Source organism: Branchiostoma lanceolatum, chromosome 11, assembly GCF_035083965.1.
Source record: "Branchiostoma lanceolatum isolate klBraLanc5 chromosome 11, klBraLanc5.hap2, whole genome shotgun sequence".
Lineage (NCBI taxonomy): Eukaryota > Metazoa > Chordata > Leptocardii > Amphioxiformes > Branchiostomatidae > Branchiostoma > Branchiostoma lanceolatum.
The window spans coordinates 9,833,655-9,845,575 of NC_089732.1; the positions used below are offsets into that span (position 1 = coordinate 9,833,655).

Genomic DNA, 11,921 nt, shown 5'->3' on the forward strand with positions numbered 1-11,921 from the left:
CCTCGCCTTCACACCTTTTCCTTTTACTTGACTTTTGACAGACAGGGACGACATGGCACTGCACTCATTCCTTTTTCATAACTTATTTTAACAGTGCCACAAAAGGACGACATGGCACTGAACTCATACCTTTTTCATAACTTATTTTAACAGTGCCACATACAGGGGCGACATGGCACTGAACTCATACCTTTTTCATAACTTATTTTAACAGTGCCACATACAGAGAACAATATACCCATTTTTACACCTGGGTGGAGTGAGGAAAGTCGTGTTAAGTGCCTTTCCCAAGGGAACAACATCGGTGGCGTCAGGGGGTTCGAACCTGGGACCACTGGGTTCTGGGCTGAACACCCTGCCGTTACGCCACACGACCACACATTAACACTGTTTGTTGTACGTTGTAGATGATGGCAATGAACACGATCCAGCAGGAGTGGATGAAGGCCGGCGCTCAAAAGACGTCGGACGTTCACGTGGTACGGGATTACCTCGCCGCGTTTCAGCAGATGGCGTCTGGAGTGCTCGCCAAAATTGTCAACCTAGCGGATGGAAATGTACGTAAACTTTGAATATGTTCTTGTGGACAAGATAACAAATATAAATAAAAAATAACCTATACACTGGGAAAATGGCTTCCTTGATATTGAAATGAATGTAATATTAGTACAATTTGTAGCATGATAAGTGTGAAAATCTGACAAGGAAATGATTGTTAGATGCATAAAAAGATGTACATGCATGCCTACATATTTCTGTTTAACTACAGTACATCTACCAGTTGATTACACGACACCAATGAGTGTTGAACCTTAGCAATGTTACTCTTGAAGACAGCAACAGAGATCAAACCACGTACAGTGTAGCAAGCATTGGATGTAGACAGACTTAGGGAGATGATTTTTGCCATTATAGTCTTTTTCCTTTCTTTTTTGCCTTTCAACAACCTTATGCATAGTATTATCTCTTTCCTACATTCCCGGTACAGAATACCTTTTCTATCTCGGTATACACTCATTAGAATTCTTCCTGGTTCGCCTTTAAGTAGAAATTCCCACCTCCAGAGCAGAGAGTGAGAACCATGTTTGTTTCCACCCACAGGGTAACACAGCCCTGCACTACTCTGTCTCACACTCCAACTTCGACATTGTGGAGATTCTCCTGGAGACAGGCCAGTGTGAGGTCAACAAGCAGAACAAGGTGAGATAGTTTTTTAGATATTTTCCTTCTCCACATGGGGATAGTGGAATTTTATTGCTGACCTTGTCTTACTGTGTGTTGCAGTTGAAGTAATGGTTAACTTGTGGTAAACAGTACTGCCTTGACAGAGATCTGCCCTTACAACTGCTGTGTAATTATATTTCTGATCCCCTGCACAGGGACAGGAAAATATAGTGTTTTTGCACTATAGTTGTGTCCTTCTGCCAGTCTTTCCCAATCCCCTTTCATCTGTTGTCTTTTTTGTTGCCAAATTTGATGTGAGGGTACCTTGGGGATATATGCTTAGCCTGATTTCATTTTCAGTCATTAAAACCCCCTTTACACTAGAGGCTGAGACCACAGAGCAAAGGTTCATCAAATTTTTTGACGTTTTGTTGTCTTTTAAATTATATTTTTACATCTTGCATCGTATTCTGATTGTGAAATCAAGGGTCACACGATTCCAACTTTGGTCGCTGTACGGTCGTTCAGCAACCATCGTCTAGTGGAAAGAAGGCCTTAGAGTTTGTTTGTAAATACATGTTCTCATAATTTTCCCTGTACACCCTAGGCTGGCTACACAGCCATCATGCTGGCTTCCCTGGCCAAGCTGCAGGGAGATCGACAGATGGAGGTGGTGAAGAAACTGTTCCAGTCTGGAGACGTCAACATCCGAGCCACACAGGTCAGTCAGGATCATCATTTTACCATCTGAATGTTTTTCATGAACATTGGGGCACGGGAGCATGTTTTTTTTAAATCAATTTCAACTCGAAATGTGTTACCATCACATATCGCTGAAAGGGCAGCTCACTTACTCAATGGTCACTATGTGACAAGACCTGAAAGCCACTTTAAAGTTACCCAGTTACATGACAAGAAATAAGTGCAAAACATATAGATCGGGATGGTACATCCTGGGGATAAATAGTTTCATCAGGTTAGTAAATCAATAGATACAGGGTTCTTAGCTACACAAACTTCAGGAGATAGAATCCCTTTGGTTGCGTAGAAAAGAACCCAGTACAGAGATATGCCTTGATTCAAGTGAAAAGATGATTAAACCTTCTTTTTCTTTAATGAACACTGCGGTTTGTTTTAATGAATACTGTTGCAAGAATTGAAGAGGTAGACCGTGGCATAACCATTGTATTGCTCTCCGTGTTTTTTTACCAGGCGGGACAGACAGCGCTCATGCTCGCTGTGAGTCACGGTCGTCAGGAGATCGTCAAAATGCTGATCGACGCGGGGGCAGAGGTCAACCTGCAAGACGAGGTAGAATTTTACACAATGCAAAAGTTACTCAAACAACTGGATAAGTTTTTAACGGCTAGACGTTTCAGACAGCATCCACTTTGTCAGTGATGAAAGGTAGTGAGAGATTTCAACAGTCATTGACAGAACAATTTCGACAGTCACTGACGAAAGACAGTGGATGCTGTCTGAAACGTCTGACCGTTTACAAAACTTATCCAGTTGCTTGAGTAACTACTGTATTCTGTATCTTATTTCCTAGATGTCTAATCTTCATCAACGTATGGAGGTAGACTCATGTTGCGCTGAGGAGATTGTATATCCTCACCCTCACTACCAGCATCATTCATTTCATTTCTTTTTTTGCTCTTTCATTCATTTGCTCTCTTGTTCTTTTCTTCTCTCTGAGATACTAGTCTATTAACAACAACCTGCCGTACTGTCTTAAATCTGCTACTGGTCATATATCCAGTCAAGTTTTCCCTCTCCTACAGTTTTGCCTTATGCTCCCTAAATTTTTGGTCTTATGCTACTGTTGACTTTTCTTCATGTATCTTTGGAAGACTTTTGGCAGGAGAATCTTGTCAGCTTGAAGAGTCTCAAAGAATGTGCTTGGCACAATGACATTAAGACCTTTTTTTGCTCACAAAGTACCATGTGAAAACCCTGCTTAGCAAATTGATTGAAAGGATAAAGTGAAAAAATCTGAACTGATCCGCAACACAAGCAAAACGTCAGGACGTCTACCTGAAACTTACATCAAAGTGATCTCTATACTAAAGATGTAAGAGTTGTCTGTCCACTAGAAGACACACCTATTTGATATCCAAGTCACTTAAAATGAAGTATATTAAAGGCCCGATCACATTCATTGTACGATCACTGTATAGTTAGGGCATTCTTGCGATAGTTTTTCATGCATACATGTATGTGTGCTACAAAACTCAGCTGCTATGTTATGAAAAAGGCTCTCTAAGATCTTTGTTGGTGGTTGGTTAGTTCTATCACAGCCTGTCTGAAAACCTTTAATTGACCTGTGACAAATGTTACCGCGCGGTAAGTTCCAAATATCATCTATTAGTTTCACACATCTTAGAATAACAGATCTCGACCCCCCTCCCCCCACATCTCTAACCACACCTGTTTCTGTCCTCTCCTCTCTAACCAGGACGGCTCCACTGCCCTGATGTGTGCCAGTGAACACGGGCACTTGGAGATAGTCAAGCTCCTCCTGGCCCAGCCGGGCTGTGATGCTACCATCACTGACAATGTGAGTACCCTATCCTTAACCACCTCTTCTTCTCCATGGTAACATGTAACATAATTCCACCAGGGTATATAATTCCGCCACCCTGAAAAGACACGTCCAAACAGATCTTCAACCCGACGTCCCCCAGTATAATGCACTCCAGTATATCTGAACTGTGCATACCTGGGGGGTGCTGCAAATCTCTCAAACCTACTTTTTTTCAAAGTGTGGGAGTTATAATTATATAACCTGGCGGATTAATGTTAATGGAAGTTACATACAACTGACAATGCTCAAACAGTAAAGAGTGTTATTATAATTTTAGGATAGAAACTGAGATGCCGAGAATAATTTTATCAGGTTGGTGAATGACTGAATAGCAAAGTTCTTTATTCTTAATTCAACACAAGAGCCGACGTTTCAGTGACCGTCTGTCATCTTCTTCAGGGCAATTGTTGATTGTTTGATTCTTCTTTTATCATCATTAATCCATCATTTACTAAATTCATCCCACTTGAAATGTCAAATAACATTGATTTACCAGATAAAGACAGTTGATAATTATCACCTGTCAGGTTCAGGTGTGTTCATGTGATGTCTAAAATTCCGAGATATCAGCAATAGTTCAACTGTCGTGTATGTAAGTTGCCATACATTGTACCAGTAACAGTTGTCGCACGAAAAAGTTTTCTTTTATCTAAATATCTACAAAGGTATTAAGAATAGCAAGAAATCAACTATATTTCAGGTTTAGCACTTAAACTGTAGTTAAAGTAGGCTTTTTATTACCTGAGCGTATTTACCCTGTATAAATAGATACAAACAAATTTCTAAAAGCTGTATCAATGTCCTGAGTCACTCTGTTGCCTAATTTGCATGATTGACAGGATGACAGCACGGCACTGTCCATCGCCATGGAGGCGGGGCACAGGGACATCGGCGTGCTGCTCTACGCTCAGGTCAACATGGGGAAAACTGCGCCGGTAAGGAAACATTCACGGACTATCAACAGGACTACATTCAGACAAACCTGTCGACAGTACCCACTAAAGGGACTTGTCGAAAATGGTCACGGTAGATAGGTGGCCACTATATGGTCACTGGATTCCTAAAGCCCCTATCTCACTGGACCCGCAGCACATTGGCGACCGAGCAATTTGACAGAGCTCGAAACAAATTTCATCAATAAAAAAACGAATCTTTTTACACCTTGTGTGTTTTGTTGTCTTTCTAGTCATACTTCCAGTTTTTGCATGATATTCCCATTATAACGTCAAGTTTAACACAAGTACAAGTTAGGACGCAGCGACGACGACAACGTGACACAGGTCCAGTGAGATAGGGGCTTAATACTTGGGTTGATGGGGAAAATGATATAAGGATAACCAAAAAGTGGCCACAATTGGCCAGGTGATCCTCATGCAGTACAGGTTTGGCTGTACGTACGAAAATTTATCTTTGCAAACACCATGTCACTATCAGGTTTAACCTCTGCTGTTCTATGTCTCGCCAGAGTTAGACGAGCTTGCACATAAATGTCTGGCTTGATAGCAGACTGCCAAGTCTTGTGTGTTAAAATGTAGCTAACTACACATTGATTACATATCACTCAAGTTCACTGCATATCTAACACAAGGTTTGCATACATGTTGTTATCTGTATGTTGTTTAACTTTGTTCCTCAGTTGTTCTAATGTTTATTTGTGCTGTATCATGCAGGGTGGAGGCAAGGGTAGGAGGTTATCACCCAGGTGAGTAAACACAGAACAATGGGACTTTAACATAAACACACCATAACATTATCAGAACCATGTAGAAGATATCTGAAAGACTCCCTGCTACCTAACTCTGTAACCAATACGGAATTGGATGCCAAACGGCTGCGTTTGAGTGCTAAAGTTAAAGTTAACCAGAGACAATCTGAATTGTATTGATCTAATAAGACTCTGCTCTACTCAGAAAAAGAAATATTCCTCCTTTTGACAGATTGGCAACTGTTGGTACATAACAAGTTAGACATAGAAATGAAACCCCTTTGTTATTCTCCAAGCAGAGGTTCGGCTCTGGCTGGTTTTTGACATCATTTCAGATGTTTTGTCAGGTTTTCTATTTTGCCCTGTTTTCTTTATGTTGCCAAGCCGTAAAGAAGACCTGACAAAACAGAAAGCCAGACAAAAACGGCTGAAAATACATCAAAAACAAGCCAGAACTGAACCTCTACTTGGAGAGTACCCCTTTGACTAATATCCAAAATTTTGTTGTAAATAGATAATGCATGCATAGCAAACACTTGCTTTTTATAATTGTAGTTTAAGCTGTAAGTACATATTTGTTGGCTATTGTTGGATTATCTAAAAGCAAACTGTTCTTTTTTTTCTCCTCAGCCCAACACGAAGAAAATCACCCTAGCTGTACCTCCGTGCCCGAATAGAGGATCTTTTAACTGCGCATCACATGGAAGGTCCAGTCACCCCTGTTGAACAGTGGTATCGCCCAGTTTTTATGTTACTTTTATGACAGATGTCAGATCATGCCACTTTTAAAACAGGGTATATTTTAGAAGGTTTTTGCAGACAAGAAGGGGAGATTGTAAACGGTGATTACATGTAGCAGGATATGCCACACTAGTGAATTTATGCTCCCATTTGCTGCAGCGTCACATTATTGTGCATGGGGCATAGAAAACTTTGCCTCATATGTCTATCATGTACTGTTACCTGTATATTCTGAACCTTCCTATGGTTAACCGGAAAGATGGTAAAAGAAGCTTCAGAAACGTTGATATTACAAGACTCAAGCAAAGCCACCTTTGGTATATTGATATGTATTTGTTAAAGATACATGTATGTATTTTTAGAAGTAGGGGAAATTTTGTAGCAAGTTTAGATTATTCCATGTGTCATACTAACACATAGTATTATGTATTAACATGCCTGGACATGCTCTCAGCTCTGCTCAACAAATGCTTACCACCCCTCTGATAAAGTGGCACTGACCACATCTTTATAGAATATGCCTGCTTCCAGAGCAGTCCACATCTTGTCAAGGGGTGGCAAGACCTGTTGAGCAGTTTAATGAAGAATGTATTCAATATGTTATTTATTATAAGGGTTTGAATAAGATTTACATAAGGTACATGTATAACAATACCATGATATCTTTCATTCATTACAATGCAAGAAAGGTTACTAACTATAGATGCACTGTCATAAGGTATTATCCAAATAGATTCTTAAATAACTACTGCCTTCCGACATTTAAGATATGTATAGCTGTCTTTCAAACAGGAAGTATACAAACAGTCAGAGTCCTCTACAGTTAATGATTATGTATACCAGATTGTAAAAATGAATACTGGCCTAACGACATTGTTGCCAGATCCAAGAAAAGCACCAACCGTGCCACCATGACAGTACAGTTGTAAATACATGTACATCACAAAACCAAGAAGGCACCTTTAGTAACATTTTTAAAGTGCCATGACATCGTCATTTTGACAACAAAAGTATAAATTTTATACCCTCGAGTTAACCACATGTATGTCACATGTATGGTGATGGATAGAAGAAAAAAAAGGAATATATTTTGAAAGCAAGAAAAAGTGCTATTTTAGTATTTCAGGACGTAAATTGATAGCAATAGTAAGATTACTACTAACATGTTAATCTGTGATAAAGTTGACCATGCTTCCTCGTCCTGCTAAATCATAGTTTTACTAACAACATGACAGCTGTGAATGTTTGATTGTGAATACATAAAAAAGTCTGGTGACAGTGTACGATCTTGAGAAGCTAGAGGGGGTTGTTGGTGCATGTGATCTATGGTTGATCTTAAATGCTGAATTTGACAAAGGTGCAGGACTCAACTGCAGTTCTTGTGTATACTGCTAGGAGTCCTCGTGAAAGGCGACTAGGAAATTGTGTTTGAGTGCTTTTTATGACACTGTTGTTGAAATTGGTCTACCAGGGGATAACAATGAAAAGGAAGAACACAAATCTGCATTGTCATTGCCATATGCTCCAGCACTTCCTCTTATTCAGGATTTTTATATTGACAAATACCTTTACTCCTTTTTATCTGGTCTACGCATGTCTGGGTACTTGTGGATTTCGTTCCCATTTCGTTCCTGTAATTAATCAGGCCAGATGTACATTATCTATTACACAATAGAAAGAAATACACAGATATAATTGTAGAGAATCAGTGAAATAATCAGATACAACAAAACCATCTTAATTCATCGCATATACAGATATACATTGTATATCATCATACCCTGTACACTAGTAGTGATGAAATTCAAAGTTTCTCCATGCATGCTCAGACCAGAACAAAGGTAATCTACAATTCTGTTATCGCTTAAAGAGGACCAGAACAGGAAGCTAAATATGTAGTGTAAGTTTCCCATGTACATGTATGTTAAAAATAAGCAATGATCTATGTTCAAGCCACATGTAAAATAGATAGACGTATTTGCCATGTATTGTTGCTATACACCTCAATAATGGAACATTATATACTTTTAAGTTGATATGGTAAGACGACAGGAAAAACATGTACCAAATATTCCATTATCAACCAGTGTATGACCGAAATCAGCATTTGTGTAAGTTCCTAGACCATAGTTCAGCCATTTAGGTATCAGAAGGCTTAAGCCTCTTTGCCCAAAAGTCTCGATTCACAGTGCCTTACTCTGTATCAGATGAAACCGGACTAATCACAGGGGGGGACATGATGCTGCATATGGCCTGGTCTTTGGCCCAATTTACACACAAGTTTTCAGAGTCGACTCGTGGCTGTGTGTAGGGAGCTTAGGGCTGCTCAAGCAGAGTTTTCCTTCTAGCGAACACTACTTGAGTGGCCTAGGGTTCTCCTTGCACAGTCCTGAGTAGACTACAAGTCCACTCAAAAATGTGTGTGCAAAACCCTTTGTCCCGTTCCGATGATGTAGTCCTAATTGTATGTAGCCACCTTTGATGTACTGAAAGGGAGTCTCTAATAATGCTATTATTGTAAATTCACCATGCGTAACTCTATTTCGTTTGTCTGTAAAATGAAAGATGAAACTGAATGTATCCTTGGTGCCTTGACGTACATCGTTGACCCAGAACCTAGCTTCCATTTTAGCTGATTATGTACTGATTTCTGCTAGCTGTTACCAACATCCAGTCAGCCAACGAAAAACAATGCTCAGAAAATAGTATGTGATAAGCTAGAAGGGAAAAGACAGCAATATTTCAACACCAACCAGAACTTACGTAAAAGCTCAACTGAATCTACCTCTCCAATAAAAAAAAGAGTACATGGTGCTTCAGAAAAACAAAAGGGTAATACTTCCCCATATTCTTTAAGATCAGTCTGTCTTCTGAAATACTGTCAATATGATAGCACCTTGTTGTTAGGACAAAATGGCCATATGGAGTACTGGTATGTCAGGTAATTGTTACATAATACAATACAGCCAAATTCGATAATAGAGGTTTCACTCCATAGATTTTAAAAATGCAGCATTGTCAACTTTCTTTTGTAACTTCCTTTACTGATTGTATCTACATTTTAGGTGGTATTTTTTGTTTGTAGATTGCCTTGTTGTCTTAATGGAAGAATTCCGTTTTTAGTCTGTAGACTACAGTTTTGTAGAAAGACGTCCATAGACTTTGGTGTTAAAAGTCTACCACATACATTAGGGGAAAATAACCATTGATTTTAGCAATTATTTCATTGATTTGATTGTTTTAAAGACAGGGGCCTAATTCTGAGTATATGTATGTATAATTTTTCAACTGGGAGAAAACTTAACCAGAACTTGCCATTATATTTTCTATAGTTACTTCGCACTTTTTAATTGTGAATGTACCGCCCTATAACAGGGCAGAGTGAGGAGGCTACATGTAACTGTAATGTTTCCATTGGTTGATTTGAGAGAATACCTTCACTGTGTGAGGGATGTGGGCTGCCATTTGGTGAGAGAAAAAAAATGGTTTTAGTTTAAAGATAACAGGAAAAAAAGTGGTTGTCAATGGCATTTTATGTCGGTATGTGACCTGAACGTTTTTAGCCAGCTTTGGATGTAGAATGTTACCACAATAAGTGATATTGTCTTCCTGAATCCTCGTATCACGTGTATGTATTTCATGTAATAAACCAGTATGTAACAAACAAGTTGCTATGTTTCTGTTTATTAGATTACTTATTGAGATCCTAGATTCAAATCAGTGAATGATTAAGCCTAGATGATTTCTACCAATATTACCAAAATGGTAAAATTGTGTCATGGTAGATATTGCACCGATTTCTCCGATAGAGATCCAGATCAGAGTCTGTAAGTTTGAAAATATTCCCTTAAAAGGTTGTCAGACCTTTTCAACTTCGATTCATGTCACTTTAGATCAGTGGATTGACTTAAAATTTAGGATTTATAAACGTGTCACCACTCTAACACATTCATAGTACTACGCTCGTTCTCATTCTTTGTAACTTCCGTTACCGTTAGAAATAAGACGTTCCTGACATTAAGATATGCCACATATAAGGTGCCAAACTGCCGTTTTTAAAAGCTAGAAAAGTTTTCAGTCGTCATAAAAACGACAGTTTGACACCTTATATGTGACATATCCTAATGTCAGGAACGTCTTACTTCAAACGGTAACGGCAGTTACAAAATATGTACATTTAAATGAGAACGGACGAGCATCCTGATCCGGATCTCCGTCCAGAGAAACTCCGATCGGGATCTCTACCGGTAGAATCGGCGATTCTGTCAGATCGCAATCTCTGCCCTGACATATATATGTAAACGCAAGTGTCCTGGCGTGCCTGGCTGTGTAAAGCTAAATTGTACACATGCTTCAACAATGATTTACTCAAGTATTTACACTTACTAAAGGTTCAGTCTGTTTTGTGTGTACATATGACCGGGCGGTTGCACGGACAGACTGTATCATTTTAGGAATGCTGTGGGCCGTATATAAAAGGCCCTGTCACGTTCGTGGTGAGACAGGGTTACGGCTGCCACGGCTAATGTAGGACATTCTTGGGGCAGTCGTAGATATCTCCTACAACATTAACGTTAAGCTGTCTTGATGATTAAAAAGGTCGTAGAGCCTTGGCAACGGTTGACTCTGGCTGGAGTCTGGCATATAGTCTCGCTGAAAGGTAACGAATATGACAGCGACATAAGGTGTCGCTAAACACATCTTTGAACGCAGATATGCTTAATTTTCTTAAGGAATAGACTACAAACATTTTGTCTTGCTTTAATATATCAGTATTCTTTCCTTAGAAGTCTGTCGTAAACGTTTCAAACGTGATAAGCTATATATTTCCCATGTTCAATTGTGCCAACTACGAAGTCAGCACTCTTTGGGACAATCGGCTTTTATAGGTAGCTATTTCTGCCCCACGAACTTTGTCCCTAGTCAATACATACTTGCCTCTGCACCGTCCGTAAACCTCGAAATTTCCGTTACTACCAAACGCGACTTGGGCATATTTGGTGTAGTCTCTTAAGTTAACAAAATGATGGACAACTGCTCCTAGTAATTTGGCTTCATTGACAGCAACTATTGTGTCGCAGTGGCACTGGCAGCCAAGGCCTACATCGACCCTTACAGTCGTGGCGATATCTGTAGGAATAATGACATACAGTCAAACTGCCCAAGACGACCATTTAGGGTGAACAATTTAAACAGGATTCTTAAGGCTTGCGTCAATGAGAATAAGGGATCACATTGGCCAGGCGGTCATTATGTAGAAGTGGCTCCCTTGTGCAAGCTTGACTAGTTGCATATCGTTACCGATCTCTAACAGTCTATGCCCGAGTCATGGTGAGAAAGTGCCATCTTGTGTAAACACTTTATGTGACAGGTTCATCGTTTATACCGAAATCTATTGTGTGAATTGCACCCAAAATTGTAAACATTCGGATAACGTTTGAAGAGACAATTGACTTTGAGACAAAGAAAAATTGTAGACAGACTGTGTGTAGGACGATTTGAACATGCTGACAAGGTAGACTATAGAGGACTTTTTTTCTTTCTTTATTTTTTCCTCTTTTTCCCGTTCAGTACACATCTTGGTTTGTCTATATCAGGTTTACATAAGCCTGAGCCACGTTGCTTTAAAACAATGGAAGGTCAAGCTTCGTGATTACACTTTGCCCTGTGTAGTTTCTGGCATATAGTATTTTACTTGTTGTCAAAGTTCTGAACATTTAGTCA

The 11,921-nt window shown here is 39.5% G+C and overlaps 1 protein-coding gene across 4 annotated transcripts in view; it reads left to right on the top strand.

Moving 5' to 3' along the window:
• LOC136444765 (KN motif and ankyrin repeat domain-containing protein 1-like) overlaps nucleotides 1-6,366 on the top strand; it is a 50,684-nt gene extending 44,318 nt beyond the window's left edge. For 3 of the 4 annotated variants that reach the window (XM_066442496.1, XM_066442498.1, XM_066442497.1), the window contains 8 exons: nucleotides 408-557; nucleotides 1,102-1,200; nucleotides 1,772-1,885; nucleotides 2,377-2,475; nucleotides 3,623-3,724; nucleotides 4,591-4,686; nucleotides 5,422-5,453; nucleotides 6,087-6,366. In XM_066442496.1, coding sequence (XP_066298593.1) covers nucleotides 408-557; nucleotides 1,102-1,200; nucleotides 1,772-1,885; nucleotides 2,377-2,475; nucleotides 3,623-3,724; nucleotides 4,591-4,686; nucleotides 5,422-5,453; nucleotides 6,087-6,111 — 717 coding nt within the window. In that variant the 3' untranslated portion in view covers nucleotides 6,112-6,366. The remainder of the gene's footprint in view (nucleotides 1-407; nucleotides 558-1,101; nucleotides 1,201-1,771; nucleotides 1,886-2,376; nucleotides 2,476-3,622; nucleotides 3,725-4,590; nucleotides 4,687-5,421; nucleotides 5,454-6,086) is intronic. The other variant, XM_066442500.1, reaches the window with a different exon arrangement.
• The last annotated feature ends 5,555 nt before the right edge of the window (nucleotides 6,367-11,921 follow it).